This window comes from Aricia agestis, chromosome 3, assembly GCF_905147365.1.
Source record: "Aricia agestis chromosome 3, ilAriAges1.1, whole genome shotgun sequence".
NCBI classification, from domain to species: Eukaryota; Metazoa; Arthropoda; class Insecta; order Lepidoptera; family Lycaenidae; genus Aricia; species Aricia agestis.
This window is the reverse complement of record NC_056408.1, coordinates 12226072-12249724: the sequence shown is the minus strand read 5'-3', so window position 1 is coordinate 12249724 and position 23653 is coordinate 12226072. Positions and strand designations below refer to the sequence as shown.

General features: G+C 38.2%; 1 protein-coding gene across 6 annotated transcripts in view; it reads right to left on the bottom strand.

Moving 5' to 3' along the window:
* The window catches only part of LOC121725400 (tyrosine-protein kinase Fer), a 62659-nt gene that overhangs the window by 23283 nt on the left and 15723 nt on the right, over positions 1 to 23653 (bottom strand). For 3 of the 6 annotated variants that reach the window (XM_042112312.1, XM_042112313.1, XM_042112310.1), the window contains exons 3-11: positions 11571 to 11667; positions 8227 to 8428; positions 7791 to 7928; positions 6864 to 7121; positions 5765 to 5972; positions 5265 to 5594; positions 4279 to 4479; positions 3696 to 3872; positions 2781 to 2994 (exon numbers count right to left, since the gene is read on the bottom strand). In XM_042112312.1, coding sequence (XP_041968246.1) covers positions 2781 to 2994; positions 3696 to 3872; positions 4279 to 4479; positions 5265 to 5594; positions 5765 to 5972; positions 6864 to 7121; positions 7791 to 7928; positions 8227 to 8428; positions 11571 to 11667 — 1825 coding nt within the window. The other 3 variants (XM_042112314.1, XM_042112315.1, XM_042112316.1) reach the window with 3 other exon arrangements.

Sequence of the window (23653 nt, the reverse complement as noted above, 5' to 3'; positions counted from 1 at the left end):
CCCTTAATATTATTATCTTAATCTTGGTAAATGTTTACAAACCTACCCCAATTTATTTCTGGGTGTTGTGGTCTAAGTTCCAACCTAACCTAACCTGCTTTTGGACTTTCTGGATTGTATTTGTTTTTGTTTTGGCGGGGGGCAGGGGGCAGGGGCCCCCCGAGCCCCCCCCTTTAGGGAGGGCTGCGCCCCCTCGTCCCCCCCTCGATGCCTTAAAAATACTTCGTAAACATCAGAAAACAGATGATCTTATCTGAAGATTACGAAAATCACAAATGCGAATTTCTTCTAAACGGAGAATTTACTGGCGGTGGAAACGTTCAGTAGGAGTTTTTCTCACCCAAAACAATCCTCCTTAACCCATGTCACCAATATTTAATTGACGTAGGTTCCTAAACCTGAGCCAAATTTTTCTAAGTATTTTTGCCATACTAACAAGGGTCACATTTCGACCTGTCTTTCGACAGGGGTTGATTTTTGAGAAAAGTTTATCTGAGCTCTTTTGCTTCCCTTGGCGCCCCCTATCGATTGATGTATTCAAAAAGGGTGGTTATAAGAGGTTAAAATTTTGACGAAAAAATTTTCTAAGTCTTTTTTCCATATGTGTGCCTTACGCTCTGGAGTAAAGGTTGAATTTGTTACTTATGTTCAATTTTGTGGTACTTGAACTTGGTTTTTTGTATTAAAATAGCTTTGAAATGTACCAAATAAATAAGGACATAACGTGATGACTGATGATATTTTATGGTGTTGTGTGTATATTGTATCCATATACAACCATGTGAGTTGTGACATTGGTGACCCTGACATGGTAGTGATGATGATGATGATGATGAATGTAATTTGCATAGTAGCATATGCTCTCAGTTCTTAAACCAACTTCGAAAGCCGCAAACTTGTATTTATAAGGAATCTGGAGTTCTCTTAGCACCTTCGGAACCATGGTACATTATCTAATTGCAAAATCTTGCTTTTTGGTAGCATATGCTTAGGATTCATCTCATATAATCGAAATCACTATATGTTTCCATATAAATTTTGAGGAGTTCCCTCGATTACTCATGGATGTATGGTGGAATAGTGGTGATGATAATGATGATTAATTAAATTTGCATAGTAGTATATGCTTTCAGTTCTTAAGACAACGCCGAAACCCCCAAATATGTATCTATAAGGAGTAAGGAGTTCTGTTCACCACCTTCGAACCATGGTGTATCCTCGTGCAAAATCTTACTTTTTGGTAACATACGCCTAAAGTACTTCATATGAAACCAAAAAAACCATATGTTTCCATTTGAATTTTGAGGAGTTCCCTCGATTACTCATGGATCCCATCATCAGGTCATCACTTTTGTGAAAATGGGACCAAATTGGAGTGAAACCTAATATAACAAAACAAAAATTTAGCAAATCGGTTCACAGACGGCTGAGTAATCGTTGAACATACATAAAAAAAATAAAAATATCCACAGCCGAACGTATAACCTCCTCGTTTTTGGAAGTCGGTTAAAAATATTACTTTACACAAGTTAGGAATTATTTGAACTTGAAGGCAGTAAATATTATTTCATTACTTTTTAAAGTTGTTTGGCGGGGGTTTTTTTAAATTTCTAAATTAAATTTAATTTTATTTCATACTTTTTAAACTTGTGTTGGTTATAGTGCAGAATATTAATTCCTATCAACAGAATCATATTCTCATGATTACCATTTATCGATGTCCTTTTCGATGAGGCCGTTAATATGAGCTCAAACATGAAACCTCCACTTTGGGTTCATACGAAGCTCGGTTCCTATAGAATCCAGGTGATGCTGCAGTAGCAGCATGTAAATATTTAGTGTTTATCTACTTCTTACTGGTTGTCGCAATCAAAATGAGCCCAAACACGAAACCTGTGCTCTAAGTTGGCGAGTAGTTGGATATCCTATTGATTACCAGGTGATGCTGCAACACCAGGTCAACTTTCAATTCATATTCAAATATTCTTTATTGTGCACACAATACATAGAGAATACAAACAATTTAAACAAGATTTTACATAGGTGTCACAATGGCGGCCTTATTACTAGGTAGCAATCTCTTCCAGGCAACCACGTCCATTTCCATTATTAATATGTACATATATTGTAAATTCACTACTAGAATGAAATATAAAACCCATCAAACGACTACAAGTTGCTAACGGCCTTTCATGAACCAGATAAACCCTGATTGTCCAGCACTGAGCAGGCTGATGATGATGATTTATAGCTAAGAACACTCTCGATCATTTCAGCTTTCAAACAAAAAAAACTAGATCAAAATCCACCCGTTTGGACGCTTCGATGCCACGGACAGATACACACACAGACAAACAGACAGACAGACACGTCAAACTTATAACACCCCTCTTTTTTGTCGGGGGTTAACAAACTTATAACACCCCTCTTTTTTGTAGGGGGTTAAAAATGTATGCGATTTGACATAAGTCATCGCTTCGCTAGCGAATACTAATGTCAAATCCATACATTTTGTAGCGTTAGCGTTTTGCCACTTGCCTTGGGGGGCTGTAGTGTTAGGCTTGCTTTTTCACCGGAAATGCGTTGTGGGGAATGTGTTTTAAAATCCAATAGAATCGCTGCGCTTGTCAAGGCGAGGTTTTTAAAAATATTTCTCACAACGGAGCTCCGGTAGGAACGAATTAGAATATAACTAAAGCCAAGCTCGAGGTAACAAAACTGGTGAGCAGCTGTATCGTCATACATGGCCACAAATAATATTAACGTCTTCGTGTTCTCACCTGACACAAGCTCCATGACGATCATGATCGGTTGTTTCTGCACCGCTATCCCTATGAGTCGCACGATATTCGGGTGTTGGTACTGCTTGAGGATGCGACCTTCTTGGAGAAACGTTCTCTTCTGCTCTTCAGGAAGAGCTACTCGACACGTCTTCACCGCTACCTCCTGTCCCGTCGTTTTCAGTCTCGCTTTGTATACGTCTCCGAAATTACCCTGAAACACACATAACATGTTGTATGTCTGTAAGAACTAAGAACATCGAGTAACGCTGACGCAGCGAAGTCGAAGAAGGTACTTGAATTCAATTATGTTCTTTCTGAAAGCTTTCCCATTACATTTAGCTTTAGTCCTACCTCTTATTCATCTAGATCGTTGCCTTTAACATAGCTGTCTACTGTCTCTACACATGGGCGTATATAAGGGGGGGGGGGGGGTCCTGGGGGTTCGGACTCCCCCATTACTATCCATCTTACTTGTGAAAATAATTAAGTATTATTATACTGTGGAGCGTATTACTTTTTTTAAATAATTTATAAGAAATATATTCAACATTCCGATATTCAAATTTTTAAATAATAATTTTGATTTCCTAAACGCGTCACCTATTTGCTGCTGTGGAACCCTTCATGGGCGAGTCAAACTCGCACTTGGCCGTTTTTTACGTTAGGGACCCCCCCCCCCCCCCCTTAACAAAGCTATTTATACGCCCGTGACTCTACATCTGACTATGCCAGTCATGCCCAGTCATTTCTACGACCTTTAAAGCATCTTGGCATACCATACATCATTATCTGTCATACTCTTCATTTGTTTACACTTAGATAATATTCGACGTCTCTGAGTCCGGCAGTGAGAACTTTGCTTGCTTTAGCTTCTGCTTTTAAAAGCCATCATCTTAATAGAAAAATACATACCCTGCCAATCTTATCCAGCAGTTGTACGTGGTCGTTGTTGAGCTCCCACGTCTCCCTCGGCACGGCGCGGCGCAACAGCGCCCCGGAGCGCGCCGTGACGGGCACGCCGCTCGCGCGCTGCCACGCTATCAGCTCCGCGACGGACGGAAACGCGGCGCCCTCGAAACGGTAGTGACCCTGGAATTGTATTAAGTAGGTTTTAGAAACATCAGGATTTTTCTTAACTAAAATCTATTGTGTCTGCGATTCCCACGATCGATGTATTTAGCGAGGTTTTTCGGTTAGGGATAGGGCTCTGGGACGCTAGATCGGTATGGTATGTCCATCAATAATGCTGACCATGAGACACCCCTCTTAGTTTTTCAGAGAAAACTATAGAAATAAGACTTAAATAATTATCAGCCAGTAGGTAGTTGGTAAGAATTACGGTCATCCAAACACGCAAACTAAAACAAAATAATATAGCTTTTGCTCACCAGCTGTATAATTGGTGTTGGATCACAAAAGTAGGATTTGTTAGGACTTTTATAAATAAGGTCGTCAAGCTACTAGATGACATCTCATAGAGATCTAGAACACAAACCTCTGGCGTTGTTTGCACGATGAAGTGTTTGTGTTGTCCCCAACAGACGGACAGGACCAGTTGTCTGGCGTGGTTCCGTGTGGTCTCCCGGACTAGGTAGTCGCCGTCCGCTCTCAGTAGCCTCACCACCTCTTCTCGAGGCAGGACGCCATGGAACCATTCTTGGTCTACGAGAGACCGCTCCGCTTCTGTTACACTAACCTGCAAATTTTTAAAGAATATTTATAGCGATTTCGGTAAAGAATATATTATTAGGGTGACTCCTATGATCTGATTCTGAAGTACGAGTACATACTCGGAGACTCTACATTTAACTTGCTCAATAAAAATTACACAAAACAATTACAAAATACTTATTAGTCTTATTACAAGCTTTTTATTAAGTAATACAAAACAATAAAGGCAATCACAACATCAAAACTTGAAAATCTAGGAAACATCGAAGTAGCTATAAGTAAGTGCAAAACGCATGCCCGGTCTGGTTAGATAATGTCAAGGTAACTATAAATACGGCTCAAGCAAACTTTCCACACAAACAACTAGCGACATACGATTTCCTTCTCCAGCTCCAGCTGCAGCTGCTTTAACCGCTTCTTCCGGCGCGGGATAAGCACGGGCGGGTGCACGTCCGCGTGCGTTATGTACATCGCGAACGGATCCATCTCGGTTTACAAACAATCGCACTCGAACCGCACGTTTCAATCGAAAACGAACGGGGCCCGACGCGCACTCCAGCAACTTTCCAGCGAAACTTCAGGATATCGTGTAAACAGAAACATTTCTGGAAACCGACGTCACCTTGATTTTGAAATTATGTGAGTCCGATTCTATTTTAAATTTTCGGACGAAAGCACGATCCGGTGCGAAGTTCGAGCGGTGCGTGGGGCGCGGGTATAAAAATAGCTCCGGTTAAAAAGTGAGCGGCTCTCGAGTGCTCATTAATTCCATTCATGCAGGCATCATGCGGTCTCGTTAGTGCCACTCACCACACGATTAGGACATTTACACGGTCGCCGTTTGCGCCGCTTCTTGGAGGGGTCTCTCTTTATGCTACACTGCACATAGACATCCACGCGCTTGTGAAAACGTTTCTTTAGCACCAGGCGTCGTTTGTTGATGGTGCGGATTAGCTTTACCGAGTCGCTGGGGCCCTCGCTGCTGCTTCGGAACGTTTTCGGCGGCAGCGCCGGACTCGACGGGACGGATTTGCGTCGGAACGGCCTCGTGAATATTTTGAAGAACGGTCGGGGTGGTATTATGGAGTGCAAGTGCAGTCTTAGCACGTCCGACGCTTTGGAGCTGATCGAACCTCGGTCCTAGAGATTGTATCACATGTTTATGCAAGACCTTTGTCAGAAGTCCACGAATAGTAATAGACACACTAACAAAAAAATTACAAGATGCGACCTCCTTGCATCGTTTATACGCCGACAGATTTGCTGCCTATCTATGATTCTGTAAATAATACGGCTACAAATTACAATACCTGATTATCAGGTGTTCCATCCAAGCCGTCCACTCCGACGGTTTCGGTGGAGAGGTCGGGGCAGCCGCTCGGCGCCTCCTCGCAGCCGAGCTCGGCCAGGGCGGTGCGGATCAGCTCGGCCTGCCGCGCGCACTTCCGCTCCGACACACGGAGCTCCAGCAGCTTCATAGGATCCGCACTCGTCACCGGAATCGGAGGGGGGGAATGCCTGAAAATGTCCGAAATTTATCATTTCTGCTACACTTTCTTCGTACCCAGGAATGGCCGTCCGCATTGCAATAACAACAAGGTAACTGTAAAGTTCTTAGTAAGAGCAATTTTAAAAATAACTGCACCAGGAATACCGCTTTTTCCGGACACACGACGGACAACAGGACATAATTATTTAAAACGAGTTCACAAGTAACGACGCGCTACAGAATCAAACGGATCGAGACTGACGAATATTCTTAATTTCTTTAAATCTGTCGCAAGCGATATAAATTACGAAAACAATTTCAAACATTTTTTAACACGTCAATAAAAACATTATGAAATTATTACGGTAAGACGTTTACAATGTGTACAAAATGGTTCATGTAAACCTAGTTCCCAGGAATGACAAAACTATTATGGTATAAATATAAGATAATTGCAACAAACGTGTTTTCTAGTTCCCATATATCGTAAATCTTATGGAGGCACTTCACATGGCTATTTGTATTTGCTATTGGCTATTTGTTGTATTTGGCAAAATTATTGACGTATACACAAACAAGCAAAGAAAGGCAAATACGGCCTTCCACACATGGACGTCAAATACCAAACTTTTACTTGATTTTCTTTACAATTGCCTATTTTACTCCTTTGATGTGTGTCAAAAACCGACAAAGGTACGGATACGTGTATTTGGTATTGGTAATATTTGACAAATAGGGAAATAAGGCCAATATTTGTCAAACATACCGTCTACACATGGTGATTGTTTGGCGAATACATCAAATACGCAAATACAAATAGCCGTGTGAAGTGCCTTCATTAAAATCGTCTTTTTAGTAGCGTTAGTTACTTAAAGTGCTTATATTGACCCCAATGATGAGATAAAAAAGTTGATATTTACCTATCAACACCATTGACTCCGTTAGGCATTGCACTGTTGTTGTTCTTACAGACACCATTTCCGATAATTTCAGGTCCCTGTAAGGCAGTTTGCTTCTCTCTGTTGTCTTGTAGGGTCGATTCCAGCTCTGTTAGTTTTTCCTTCAGCCATTCTACTGTGAGGTTGTCTACAGTTAGCTGGTTGGGTTGTAGTTTGCCACTCGTATCGTCGACTAGACTTTCATCAAACGTGAAAGGTATTGGCGTTGAAGGTGGTGATCTGAAATGAATAGCATTATAGTTTGTAGTCTTATTTATCACTAGCTGGTATCTTATTCATCACTGGCGACCCGCCCCGGCGTCGCACGGGTATAAAATATATAGCCACTGAAAAAATTATTAAAATCGATAGCCTATGATCCTTCACGTGATCTACTTCTTATCTGTGCAAAATAATAAAAATTGCTCCAGTAGTTCGCGAGATAAGCCCTTTCAAATAATTTCCCCCGTTTTTTCCACATTCTCCTATTAGTCTTAGCGTGAAAAAATATAGCCTATAGCCTTCCTCAATAAATGGGCTATCTAACACTGAAAGAATTTTTCAAATCGGACCAGTAGTTCCTTAGATTAGCGCGTTCAAGTTAGCCCTTTCAAATAATTTTCCCCGTTTTTTCCACATTTTCCTCTATTTCTTTGCTCATATTAGTCGCGTGATAAAATATAGCCTATAGCCTTCCTTGATAAATGGGCTATCTAACACTGAAAGAGTCATTAAAATCCGTTGCGTAGTTTTAAAGATTAAAGGGAACAAAGGGACATGAGGGAAAAAAAAGCGACTTTGTTTTATAATATGTTACATAGATATTGACTTTCCACTATAACTGTTATGATTAGGTTCATGATTGGAATGATATTTTAGATGTTAGCAGTATTTGCTATACCTACTTACTTGTACTTTTCCATAAACTCCTTGTACTCATCCTGAGGCCTCAAGTTTTGGATGGAAGTTTCAATTTTGCTCTGGATCTCCCGGAATTTATCCGTGCTGAAATCTGAACGTTGAACTACTTCTAAAAGGATCCCCTTCCTGAAATTATGTTTCAGATTTAGTACACTTTCAAAATATAATAAATGAGATAGCTCATAGTTTCAAATATTGCAATAATGCAAAATATTGATGAAAGTTTGAGAAAAGTATTTAAACTTTAAAGGGGCAAATATTCATAAACGGTCGTAACTTAAACCACAGCGTATAAGAAGTTGTATCCAGATAGATATTGCACAAGGCAGGTTAAGGAAGCAGTAGAAACGAAAGTGGTGTCAGGACTCAGGAGTATCCATGGTCAATATACTCCTTTCATAATCTAAATCTTTACGAAACCTACCATGAGGTGGCGGTGGCTTCGCCCTGTCTTCTCTGCTGGTCGAGCAGCGCGGGTAGCGACGCCGTCCGCAACGCCCTCTCGCACTCCGTAGCCTCGGCCAACAGCAGCACATACTCGTTGTGCGCCCTGTGCAGTCTTCGACAAGCCTTGCCGTACTTGTCCCGGGTCTCGTCCAACTTGCGACCACCCCTACCCGTGGGACCTGTAAAGTGATTAAGGCGTCTTAGTTTCCTGTTTCACATTATTTTATACACACGTATTAAAAGAATATTTTTACTAAGAGCTATTTACAAGTATTGACGATACCAATTTTGAATTAAAAAAAACTTGAGAGGTGTCGAGGGACACCTGGATGGAACGAAATTGCTTTCTATGAGAGAGAGACAGACAGAGAAACACGCGCACGCCGCACGGTTTACAACTATAGCAAAAAGTGTCGTTACAACTTTTGGTCTTAATTTTTTCCGTGTAGCCCCCTTTCGCAACGCGCGATAAGGAACTTCGTTCCAACTTCCAATAGTTACTTTAATTTTTGTATTTTATACAGTTTCTCAGTCAGTCGAGTCAGGACTAATTTCTGAGAAATCATGAGGAAACCGTAAACATAAGCTTGACGTAAATTGATGTGAAACATAACGCCAATCGTATGACTAATAAGTAATAACTTATGTATCTTATTTTCCTTCCTTACCTTAAGAGGGCGACTAACCTCAAAAATCAAACATCGTCCTTCTCTCTTCACACTCACGCCCGTCTTTCATATGCCAGGTGAAAAAGAACGACGCGGATTCATCGCCAAATTAGTTTTTTCTCAATAGCTCAATTTTATACAATGTGTTAAAATATTAACTTAGTTCAATGCACGGTTATGGCAATAAATGAAAAATTCGTGAAAATTAGATGCATCTTTGTGATTTTTTTCTATCTAGAAAATTTTAAGATATCGTGTTTTTGCTCAGATCGAATTCTCGGAAATATAATGTAGTATCTAATTTTAGAAAATGAAACAATTCGGGGGTTATTTTCAAGTATAAAAATGAATTATAAAATCGACATTTTAGGGTTAGTCGCCCCCTTAAGATGCGAATGCCTTATTACATTTAGCAAAGAAAATGGAACAATTGGAACAAAAAAATAATTATTACCTGCATAAACAGTAAGGTTTATGCAAAGGTCATCTACAGAAGATCTATGTGGGAACAATTATATAGCTATGGAGACAGACGATGACAAAGTATCTAATAATTATAGCACAATGACACCGGTTATTTAATAATAGAGCGCACGCTACTGTTGTATGATTTTCAAGTGCAACTGCATTATTGAAACATTTATTTATGTGTATTGTATATTATGTACTTCATTAATTCATATTCCATCCGCTTACATAGATTTGTGCTCAAAAGTCAAAAATGCCTCAGGAAAAAACAACGTCCTCATTAGTTGATACCTACAGTAGAACCATAGCAGCATAGGTAATGGTAACGAAAAGCTAGCAAATGTTATAATTATAGACTAGCTTACAGGAGGAAATGCGTGCGAGATACGACTCAGTAAGTTTGCGTGTACCGACTACCGGTAGACAGTCACAGAACCCAGATTCTACTGACTACTACTTTCAACCAACATTAATACGGTTTCGATGCAGTCACGGTAGATTAAAATGCTATTCTCGTGAAATATCAAACCAACGTAAAACGCGTCCTGAAATTCTGAAGATACACCATGTATATGGAACCTAGAGGGGCGTGGAGCCATAGATAATGCAATATATTATATTATGTATAGACGTGGAGCACAAGTTGGAAAACCCCACACCTGGGGAGTCACATACCTCGGCCGCTGTATCCACCTAATTCACGATGAGAAATACATTTCTCCAGGTAAAAGAAAACTGGATCTAAGCTGGATTGAAATAGAATCAGAGTACTGAGGTGTTTTTGCAGATATTAACTGGCCATGCTGATGAATTCAAGAATCAAGAGTTATGGTCAACAATAACTGGTCGACATCATTAGAGCGTAACTGCAACTTGCAGCGAATGGCTTTGTTTACTGTTACAATGTTACCTGCAGACTGCAGATAAGGCCGAACAAAGAAATTATTGCAATGGAAAAGGGCAAGGTTGGAAATTGGAGAAGGATTTGTTCTGAAGCTAAAGGATTGAGAAGGTCTTTTAATTAATTGATGTTTGATATAAAATTAATCCAGAATTGAAAACGATAGTAACAAGATGTTATCCGTATGACGTTTTATGGAAATATCTCCGAAGTTAGTGTACCACTTGCTTTCGCTACCGTATTTAATCGTAATCTAATAGGTAGGTAACTGCCGAAAATGTAATCTTCTATGATGATTTGCAAAATATCATGATTTCAATCAGTAAACTATTTATCGCAAATACGTATTTCGCTATATAGTGGTCCAACAATTGTGTAATTTCAATCACTATGAAATCGCTCCACGGTCCACCTCAACTCCACTTTCCGCACCGTCTCGGCTATTTTAAGAAAAAAGAAAAGCTATCTAGGTCATAAGACAAGACTTACATTAGTAATGCGCCGAGCCAAACGCGCGTATTCAATACCAATAACATATCAGCTATTCCTACGGAACAATCATGGTGGCCTACTTTTTCCACAGTTGCTTATTCTTGTACAAAAATACCTGATACCTATAAATTTAAAGAATGTATTGTACAATGATCACCTATGATCAAGATAAATCCTTTATGGTTATCACTGATGAGGATTGCTAGTATAATAGCAAGAAAGGCATTTTACTTAGATAAGATTACATACTTAGGAGTTGGGACTTGGGTATACCTATCTTAGTACTTTAAGAATGCATTATATCAAGTAGGTTCATTGCTACGAGATCGTGAATCTGAGCACCGTTGAAGCGTTTCAAATATTCAACCAATTCAAAAGAAGCTTTATTCTTGCAGATGTCCTGACTCCTGCTGTACCTGGTGCAGCAGCAAAAAAATTATCACGCAACTGCCGAGATCTCTGGATAGCTAATGGGCAGGCAACACACGTGGACTAAAGTAAACATCTGGTGGACGTCATAACCATTCAATTCCGCACGTTCCTTGTTAATTTGAACAATTGGTCGACTATGCTGTGGGCGGTATGTACTGTTTATTTACGTTTCTATCGAGATCGAAATTGTTTGGAAGTTGCCTTACAAATTGCGCGTTTGTCCGCCTCAATTTGCAAAGCGTGGTAAACAATACGTTTCCTCGTTAAAATACGGGCACTTATTTCTCCAGCTAGTTTATATGCAACATGTCTTAACGGTACTATTTAAATGGTCCATAATAATAAGAATCGAGTACTTACACTTGAGGTAATTTTCTTCAAACTTAGCTCTCATTTGCTTGTATGATTCTAGGCATTTCTGGTACTCGCTCTGCTTTCTCTGCACTTCCTCAGACAACTGTAAAATCGAAATAATGTATGTAGTTATATAATTATTTTATCACTTGCATTACATTTTTTTTTATTTTCGTCTTTAAACTGTACCTACAGATTTTGTAGGAAAACCTTCTCAGCATAATAATATTTATCTTTAAGTAGTTGGTTGAGTTCTTAAAACTATTGCTCAAGTCTAGTCAGCATACTGACGTGTCACAAAGGTCTCAATAACACCCAGTATGTGTCATCGATTTCAGAAATACGTGTGGGAACTACATTCGCTATGTATAGTACCTACATGATAATAACGTTTTCCATAATCTAGCTAAATATTATATTGGTTTGTCTGTATGTCATATACTTTGAATTATTACTCGATTGGTTTCAAATCATGAGCTTACTAAAATATTTAACTTGAATCCTGGTAAGTCTAATGTGTAAAGCATCTTAGTAGGTAGATAATGTGCCCTAGAAGGTTTATAAACAATATACATAGGTACACTAAAGATTATACAGCAGACAATAGATAAAGAACTTCAAAGGTACGCAGAACTCTACCCGTTACATGGACTATCGCCCTTCACGGATCTTTAAATATTAAGCCATGACCAATGAGAAATTAGATATTTCGTTCTACAGTGTACTCTAATATTGAAGTGCCTAAATGATTTAAGATTAGCTCCGAGTCGTGACAGTATTGCTTAAGTGTAAACAGCCTTCGAGCAGTTCCGGAAATGTTCGGCATTACATTCTCACTGCACACCGACCCACTCCGACACACTCAAAAACATAACACGTCATCATTATTAGCTACTTGACATTAAAAAAACTTGAACAACTGGGTACAGAATTCTCCCAAGGAGGTCCTGGGATTCGAGTTATGAATCCCTCATATTTGATTTTTATGTGGTCGATAGGCAAAAGTAGTGAATGTCTTAAGCCGGAATATTATTCTCTAATATATTTTAGTGACATATAAAGAACGGTACAACCCACAGTATAGCAATATGACATATTGTGGTACAACCGTTTCAAGAAATAAAATATAAGTCATACAATAGAACCCTGCGGGACACCAATTTTGGGACTTTTTGATTTTGTGTTATTTACTTAAAATATCACATTAATTTTTAATGTTGGGTGGACTATATAGAATAATATAAGAATTGCAAGAATAAATAGGTATGTAAGTACCTTTACTACCTTGAAAAGTAAAGACTTTATGTGTCGCTTGCTTATAGCAATATTTAGTGAATAATAATGAAGGTGTATTGACTCTTCGGTTCTTAGAAAGTGAAGTGAATCGCGTGATTCACATCTACCTATTCATTATCTTTTTATTATTTTAAACGAATGACAAAAGTCATTTACGTTAGCTATGATGACTATAGGAAAATATTTAATTACGATCGGAGAAACCGTAAAATAATACGATAAAGTATATTTAGGACAAGTTTAAATGTGCTTAAACGTGGTAGTCAATTTAAATTCCATTTAGTCTCTCGAAGTCTCATCAGTCATCACTCTACAATCAACAATATGATAGTATAATAATATACTAGCTATTTGACCGAGCTTTGCTCGGTATTTTATAAAACACGAATAAAATGACATTTTTTAATATTGGGTACTAGCTAGATCGATTTATCGCCCCAGAAACCCCCTATATACTAAATTTCATGAAAATCGTTGGAGCCGATTCCGAGATTCCAATTATATATTTATACACAAGAATTGCTCGTTTAAAGATATAAGATAAGATAAGATGTAACATATTATGCTTATCTTTGCACAATCGTTGTCCTTTGATGAAGAACATCCTAAACCAGGGGTCATTAAATGGCGGACCGCGGTCCGCATCCGGATCGCCGACGTGTGCGGACCAAGCATGTTCGATAATGAACTTCGTTAAAAATTAAGTTCGGTCTCGAGTCTCGACATACTGATGAACATGTAGCAACAAAAATTGACAATTTTCTCATTGATACAAATACCTTTGTAATTTCCATAATTACATTTGTTTAATTTTTTTTATGTGCGGACCGCGAAGGTCATTTTATTTCTTAAAACAGACCCCGAGCGAAACCAATTGGTGACCCCTGTCCTAAACTATTATATTGTGTGCTGGTGATGCGAAAATCAAATCAGATAAACACGATTAAACGTTGTCAAATATACTTGATTATTTTAACGTTCTCTACAAGCATCATATTCCATATGGTATCGTCTGCCACAAGGCTACGATTTCTCCAAACCGTACCGTACAAATTAGGTCAGTATTAATTTTAGCAAATATAATAAAACGTTAGAATCATCAAACATTAACCTATATAAACGAACACCGTTCGGAGATGTTCATCGGTCTTCAACAATTGCGTCATTCGCCGTTATGGAGATTATGACATCATTATATTTGTTATTTATGTTATTTGATCATCAAAAACAACAATTTAATAGATGCGTACAGACGAGTTGCCTTTTTGGTAGTGTTGTAACTTGTAACAAATTATCAAGTTTATTGGGTATACAGCTACGAATAATAAAAGGTATTTATTTATTTTTATAGACTCACCAACAGAACAGCATTTGTGACATTTTTTGTATACTTACACTGGCTGACACCAAAATATGTGCATATATATACTGTTATGAATTATGATGGATACTGGGATACACGAACTTTGCCTACATCTCAGTCAGCTAACTTTCAAAATGTTATGTTCTGGTAAAATTAAAGTAAGTGGGATTGTAGTTGAACGGTTTACGGCTTGTACAGCTAAAATAAGAATGTCACAGCTCAGCTACCTGCAGAGAAAGTGTAGTTCCAAGTAACGCCTTCAAATACACCGACACTGTTCGGTGTTCACAATAGACACTACTCAATTTTAAGTAACCATTCCTTTGTTCATTGTTAGGTCATCGAAATATCTTTCCTAATATGTAATTCGCTAATGCTACAGTATTGCATTTATCTGCATTATCCTAATAATGCCTTTACTGTCTTGAAGATTATCGAACTTATTGTTTTTACCTATTCTTTGTTCAGCTTAAGTCTCAACTGATATTAATTGTTAGCTACCTTTAAAATATGCAAAGTAAATTCTTAGAAATATGTAACTTTGCGATAGTATTATCTACAAGGTATTTTCATTTTACAGCAAGTCAAACAAAAATATGTTATCACCTCGACAGCGTTCCATGTTCAAACAAAACACGTTCCAATTTCAATTTTAGATTCAACGTGGCAGAAGGATTCAACTGGTATTCTTACTAATTAATTACATTTTAAGCTCTAACTCGTTATGCAAACATATCTTTTAATGTCATATAATAGAGGAAATCGTAAATCTTGCTCAAATAATAGCTTGTTAAAACTACGGTGGCCATTGATGTTTTTAAAATATCCGCAATGGATTACAAAAACCATGTTAGAAGTGGTTTAAGTATGAGGAATACTTAGATGATAATCGCAATCTCGTTGCGCCCAAACTTGATGAAATTTGATTTGGTAAAGAGATATCTTGAGTCCTGGGGAAGGACCAAGAATAGCTTTTTATCCCGAAAAGAATTAAGGCGCAACGGAGTTGTCGAATGTCGGTCAACATTGGCACAGCATAAAGCAGCCCCTATACGTTGGCCGTGTTTGCCGAACAGAAGAGGACGGGGCGCGGCGCTATACTAAAAAAAGAGATTGAATTATTTGTGGTATAGCACTTTCTTTCTGGTATAGCGCCGTCTCCTTCTGTTCGGCAAACACGGCCAACGTGTAGAGGCTGCTTTATATTATTTTGATCATTGCGATTGTATAACCATAAATGTTCTAATAACTAGTTGGTCGAATGTAGGTTACTTCGAGCAGGTTTAGGCGGCAAAATTTGACACAGACAAAAGTATTATAACCTGTTTCTCGTTGACATATGAGAATTTCGGTACGGTCTGTCCGCCTCTTACTTTAGTCAGACCTACTTTATTAAAATTTATGATTACTTAAAGACCAAAGGCAATGAGTTAAAGTAGTTGCTTTTTCTGTAAGGTACAACTCTACCTAAAGTGCGAACTCTACAAATGACAATATGAGTTTTTTTAAACAGTGGTAACCAACCACGAAAACCCCTTGATATGATCTCAGGGATGCCCAATGATGAAATACTCAAACCAGATAAGTTACTACCGCGCGCGTTGTGAAGCTTCAAATACGGCCCAATTGGGCCGTCTGTTGTTTAGTCTGAATCGAGCGCAGTCACGAACGTGCCGCGTCTTGTCTTACCTAAATATATTGAGAATGACGTCGTGCGTGTTTCGAAAATATACCAATTATAACTCGAAAGTAAACAAAACACATGGAATCTCTTACCACATGTCTTGATTGCAATAAATACCTCGACTATTTACATTTTCAATTATTTTTTCGAACAATCTGGAAAAAACCGAATTTTCGTCATAGCTCAGGCGAAGAAAGAGACAGCGATACGATTCGAGGTTTAAAAATAGAACTGTCCTTTTATGTAAATGGTTTTTCGTATCTTTTGTTTCACTTATCTGTCAAATTTGTCAATGTCTGCAATTTTGAATTTGAAAATTGTTCGGAAGAGATTTAAGCCGGAAAATAGTATGGACGAACATATCTGCATAAGTAGAACATCATTGGGGATGCCCGAGGGACAAGCTAAATCTGTCTTGGGACCCGCAACGAAATTAATCAGAAGAAAGGTAGGAGGAGTAGGAGACATCCAATTTCCCTCCCCAAGCAAAGCGGGAGACAGCCTAATTGTACAATACGAGTCAATTGGATGTTTCTCAAAGCATCTACTTCAATCCGTGGTGCTCGTAAGTTAATTTTAATCGAGGATCTGATGAGTCAGAGCGTTGCCGTTGCAATCTCCATGCACCGACCGCGCGGTGACGGGAAACGCCCTGCTCCTAGCATTTAAATTCCGAACACGCCGGTGAACGGCTTTCCAATACCCACGTCACCGATATTAATAGTCCGCCAGAAGAAAGCCCCCGCAGACGATTCTGCCAATTTTTGATTTTATGCCAGTAAATTAAGCGATGACGCAACGTCTCAGACGTCCATTTCAATATTCCGATAACGATATTTGTAAACACATCTTTGCATGTGCATTACTAACGACGGTGACGAATGGACGGAAAAATCGCAGGTGCGGCCGGTTTTCTCTGGCGACACCGGTGTCGTAAGTCGTAGCCGACGTCCATATAATTTACAGTTTAACGTCGTAGGCCAAAATAACTATGAGCACGTTCTGTCGATATAAAAACCAATAATTGCGTCAAACTGTCGCTCGCTAATGGAATGTCTTCATTAATCATTGCAAATGATCACAGCTGACTCTATTCGAAATGGTTCGGTTGGATTTTAAGTAGCCGTAAATTAAGTTCACTCAATAATGTTTTGTAGCTGTAAGTAAAATCATTTAAGACCTAAATATTGTAGAAAATAACATCAATCATGAAGTTTTTTATACCCGACCGAACAGAAAGTTTGTTTGTCAGTTGTCATCTTTGAATTTAAACTTGCGATGATAAGACATAAACGCGCGAAGGGTTCGCCCGTGCCCCATTTTATATTTTTTAATATTCCTCTTCCTTTCCAGAAATCTAAAGCCTTAACTAACAACCACACTCAGCGAGAATTAATTATTCTTAAGTAATTATTTAATTATAGCTTTAGGTACGTATGAGTCTTAATCGGTATTCACCACCGGCTTATACTTTATAGTTTATACCATAGACTTATAATATATACTGTTTATGGTTTATACCAACACTTGCAACCTGACTACAACAAAGTTATTAAGAAATAAACAAAACCGAAGCGCGAGTATGATAATGTGCAAATATGAATATGTTTTTGTTTTTCGTCCGCGCACCGCCAACGGCTACTTCCCACAGGTCTCGGGTACCACACCTCCCTCTCCCCGCACCTCCCCACGCTTCCCGCATCCCCCCACGCCTCCCGCGCCGCGTCAATTAGTTCCACTCCACCTTTGGCTTGATTTATGTATTTTGCTCCAGATTGTTTCATGAAATCACCTCAACAATGTTGCCTCAGTTAGCTTCGAGTGTTTTTTGATCTTGATCCTTATGCTGCGTTTCTTTGCTTGCCAGGTCAGCGGCTTGACCAGCGTCCACAAACACAAGCGTGTAAAGAGAGTATCTGACTTGGCTTGCGTGAGCTTGTGGACACTTGTATCCGATCCGGAGTAGTGACGGTTTTTGGACACAAATCAAAGGGCGCTTGCTTGGATGTACGTAATACACTGTCGGATTCACTGTTCAGAAGCGTGTAAACGACTTCCAAATGCCCAGCGAGATTTGTGGACGCTTGTGAATGCTTGCCAGGCCTTGGCAAGCATGGAAACCCAGCATTATGAAGTTGTACCCCCTACCCATGTAATGAAGTTATTACCTATGTCCTATGGTATGCATAATACGGTATGTAGTTAAGATTTGATTAAATCGCTGACACACATTATCATCAACGATAGAACTTTACGATCATTGCTGCTCATCTTATCTAATAGGGCGAAGTAACCAATAAAACAAAGTAATTATTGGTCGACAGGAATTGACAGGATAGTTTCTTTGTTTGTAGTATGTGACACCAAACAATGTCAGGACGTTGACTCGACGTGCCGGCACGTAACGCAGGCCGCAGGTTGTCTGACCTTTTAATATACAACCATTAGGGACCAGTCACCAGCGACAGTGGGACATGACAGTTAAAATCTGGTAATTGCCCGAAGTTGGATGGTTCCAACTTCCAAACTTGATAACGATTAAGGCTTCTTTAAAGGTGTTTTAAACTATCGAAACATTGCATTGTGGATTTGTCATTTATTAACACTTTCCATGTGGCATTTTAATTATGAGACTTTGGTAATTAACCAATTAAAAACTAAAGGTTGGTGAATCATTGTAATTTTTTTATTTACTCAGATTTTCAGGTAGAATAGGTAGGTAGGCTACATTATACAGTGTACGAACCTGGGTATCGCTAAAATAATGTAAATTACGATTTACGATAAAGACTTTTATAAAATACCGCACCGAGCAGTAGGCAATGTCAGATCGCACCAACCATTAAATAATAACGCAGGTAATAAACTTAATACAGGAATATAAATTACAACGATAAAATTATATTTATATAGATATGCAAATGAAAAGTTCTCGGTACCGGCGCGTGTGGTATCAAGACGACTATTTACCCAGCTAAGCAAACTCAAAACGCTGGCTTTTGTGTGGCACCAGTTTAACGTGGCACGGACTTTTTACGCCGTAAACGAGGCCGGTAGCCGACCCGACCGCTTCGCGGAGCTCTCGTTGGACTGGTTGATGTGTATCAGCGTATAATGACGAAATTGCGTCATGGTGAGGAAAACTGCAGCACTTTTGTCGACAACCTTATCGCCCGATGTAGGTCGGGTTAGTTACCTTCTTGATTCTACGAACACAAACATTCAACACACAAACATAATAATTTTAATTGCGTTTTTAAGATTCATTTAAACGTTTCTAGAGTGGTTGCAACGAGCTTAAAGTTCCTTGGCTTAAATGAGTCTTTTAGAAATCCTAAATGCCCTATTACCACGATTTTTGTCTAAATACATAAAAAAAATACATATTTGATATTATACATATTATATACGTCAAAGTAGGAGTAGTAGAAGATAATAGAAATACCAAAGCAATCACGTCCTGTCATTCATCCAGTCATCGTGAGTACAATGACTTTTACTTTTAAATAGATTAGTATTCAGAAAGCTAGACTTTCCCTATACCAGTCTGAAACCGGCCGCGGTCCTACGATCTTTATAGCGGGTACCGATAGAAATTACGCACTAGGCACTACCTACTCGGTCTAGACGCGGAGGATCTACATAAGCAAAATCAATATTCCCAATAGAATCAGAAGCAATCAAGACCTACATAAAAAAGTAAAACAAATTGCGCCTCAATTCGAACAATATAATAAAGACAATATACAGAGAAGCAAACCAGAAGATGGGCGCTTTTATTTACGAGTGTTTACAACAAATAATACACTAGAGCGGGAGAGTGCATCACGCACACAGGCGCACGCAGTCCCGCCAGTCGCCACTGGCGGCTACACGAGTTTACTCAATGAACTGCGTCTGCGCAGGGTTACTGCCACAGGATATACCGACGCCTCTATCGTCTCATTCAAATCAGGCGATCAAGAAGATGATTGTTCAATTAACATCTCCATTTAAGCTCTATTTGAAACGTTACTTATGAGGACAAAAGTTTTATAGTTGCCACAGCAAAGTTTTTTGTTATAAAAAGCTAAATTGGTGAAGATAAAACAAGTAGGAAATTACACGAGCTAAAAACTACCTGCTCAATTCACAAATGAAAGGACCTTAAATTTGTGTGTGTGCTGTTTCGTCCTAAGAGTAACATTTTAATATATTATTTAAAAGGCTTTAGCGGCACTAGTCACTAAAGGTGCCGCATGCGGCGCCGTAAAGCACAGATAACTGGAGATTAGCAAAATTTATACATATCCCCTGAACTTCTTCAACAGGTCGGGCGATAAAGACGAGTTTATAGGTCGAGCGGGTGGTCTCTCGCGACTGCGTCCCCCGAGGTAGAGTCGTGTCGGTATCATAATGGAGTTTCTAGTCAATAAATACAGGTGCGATAAGTATCGAGCCTGGGCGATGGGTGGTCGGCGCAAAATTCGGCGGACGCTGGCCCCAGGACCGGTTCTGGGAAGGAGCGGCGGCGGCTATTGTGTCTGCCCTCTACGCCTCATTACCAATCACCTACGTATCACGGTATCAACATCATAAACACGGCCAGTATCAGATTAATTATTACTTTCAACTTTCTGAATTTCAGGATATTTTCAATCTTTTCATAATAGAGGGTAACCGTCTTTTTCTTTACTTTTGTGAAAAGCTTTATTATTTTTTATTTAGAAAAAGAACATCTTGCTCTTAGTTAACGATTATTATGTACTTATATTTATAAATTACTTTTCCGCATTTTATAAGATCCAACTAATAGAATTTTGAATCAATAAAAAATGTCGTCTCCACCCCCAGTCCCTAAACTACGCCCTCGCTAACACCAATTGATTAAAAATAATGTTTTCTAATTCTGATGTTAGCATTTTATAAATAGACCCCTGACGGATCATTTATCATGTCGGTAATAAAAAATATTATCTCTCAAACCGAGCTTATAAAAACATAACCTTCTTCACAGGCAAACAGGTGATTTAAAAGGTACATGTGACGCGTTAGAAACAACAAACAGTGCCGCTGGACCCCTAACTAACAATAGAATATTATGTGAAGAATAAAATCATCCGACTAATCTCTTTTTCGTTAGCGGTGCCCCATATTTCATTCTGGTAACCATTGTCAATAACGACCGAGGTCAGAGGCAAATAAGAGAAAAAGAACCTCAGTTTTTGTTTTCTTTGCCGAACACTCGATTCTCAAACAAAATAAGCCCCGGCACAGTTGCTTGAACCCGCCGCTTTTTAAAATTCGAATAGGAAGATTCTATTTTTTCCTCTTTCATCTTTTCATTAATATCTTTACGATGGATTCTGGCTGTCAAATTTTTTGTTCGCCGGAATAAAGTACCTGCGTGCTGATCTGTTACAGTTTGGAAATAATTTCACGCCGATCGAAATAGACGGGATAGCGTCGGTGGAAAAAAAGGAGTGAGCGTTGTTGCGTATGGTGCTGTCGGTGTTGACGTCAATACATTCAATATTCATTGTGAATGCTATCGATTTTATTACTATTAAATTACGGCTTTCAAATTACGAATGAGGAAATAATACAGTGGTTTATGAAAAAAATTGTACCCGTCTATAACTTGACGATAGCGTAAATAATGAAGAAAACTTAGAAATACTTAATGTAAGATTTGTGAAAACAAAGTAATAAACCAGCAGAAACAAATAATATTGATATCCACAAAACATAAAGAACACGTTGTTCTAAGGACTTAGAAAGTTGAAACTCAAGAAAGTAGGTACGCCTCGCCATTGTGGGTGTCCATAACATACGTAAGTCACATACAAGGAAATGCAATAAAAACCTTATAATAGGTAATTACGTACTTATCCAAGTTTATAAGTGCAATACTCGATCTAATAGAACATATTATGACTTATACCAGGAAGTATTTAATAATTATGATCGCAGCTCTCAAACAAATATTTCGATTCCTCAACACTTCTTCGAGCTTATGATAAATCTCACATTCTTGAGAACATGATAACTACATAATCCTTTTAAAGTGGAGTTCTCAAAGAGAGGTCTTACAGATTTACGATATAGTTGAGATGTGCAAAAATATAGTAGGCATTTTGGAAGGCTCAATTTTATGATTAGGCGAGTCGTTTTTATCTCTCCAAAAACCGGTTGTGGCGATTCTGTTGAGTAGTCCCGACAATATTTTCCCCATTTGCATTATGCATGCTACAAAATTGCTTTATTTATAAAATTACAAAAACAAACTGTTTAATTAAGCACTAGAAGAATATTCACAAAGGAAATTGGTATTTGACCTCCCAATTGACATCTCAATTAACAAGTCGGCATAGATCGTCGTGCCGTATCTAAGATATGGTAGAGATAGGAAGCCATTGCAATATCATCACTTAATTATTTTAAAATACGATATTCCCTTGCTGATCTAAATTTACCTGCGTGCTGTTACCTTTATTTTACTGTTTTTATCTGATAAGTTGAATGGTTGGTAATATCAAATATGGTTATATGCAGTTACTTTACAGATAGTGACGACTACATGAATTAGCTACTTTGATCACAGTTTCCAGGAAATTCTATTGTATTCCATTGTTGTCGCGATCACCGGTGCTCTTATGGGGCTTGAAGAATTAAGCGTGAATTATAAACTTGTATCTCAACCATATTGGTCTTCGTTTATAGATTTTCTACATTTTGTACAAATACCATCGCTACGACGCGACGCTTCAAATTGGCATTCTGCCAACCATTTGTAAATATTAATCTCTACCAAAAGGTAAACAAAGTATCGCAATTGTAATATCAACCATATGGAAAAGCTAACTAAGGTAAAAGCACTAATGGTAGACTCGGAACTAATAGATGACACTTACGACAAAAATACCATAAAAATAAGAATTAGTCTAATTTTTTGTCAACGCTATAAATTTTATAAGCTTCTCAAGCTATCTGTTGACGTGAAAAAATATATTAGGGACGCCTTCGGGAACAAAATTTTAAAATGGGATCAGTTTTCGTAAAAAATGTGAAGGCGAAATTTTGCACGTAAGTTTTGAATACATTTATTTGTTATAATTTCTATTGATTTCATTGGATTAATGGTCATGTTGTTTACACTAAATAATGTTTATTTATGATTTTTTATCCATTTTCCCTAACAATATAAAGGGTGTCTACTATTAGTTCTTAAAAATGTAAAAAACCTAATAGATGACATGGAACTCATATATCATCATTTTGCAATACATACTAAAGTTATTTTGTAGTTTATTCTACTGCAAATATCATCAATATTCTCTGAAAATATAATTCTATTAACAAGCTAACAAATTAGAACTACTGTACCTAAAAATTGACATATTAGACCTTGTCTGATCTAAAAATCGATTGCTTTAGTTTTTAAGCAGTAAAAAGGAGAAAAAGGAGAGCTGAGAAAAGAAAGAAGAAAAGAGAAGAGGCAAGAGAAGCATGGAGACTAAAGACTCAAAATAAATTTGCTAGGAAAAAATATATGAAAAATAAAAATAAAAGGGAAGATAGTTTTAGCATGGAAGAAGATGGAGAATCTGGAGATAACGTGGATAATATTTCATATGCATGTAGTTACTATGATGAAGTAAATGAAATCTTTTGAAAAAACGGCAAATAAAGACCTAATAATAGGAAAAATTTTAAATGTAATGTAATGTTCTATGTCAACTATTAGTTCATATTGGTGTCTACTAT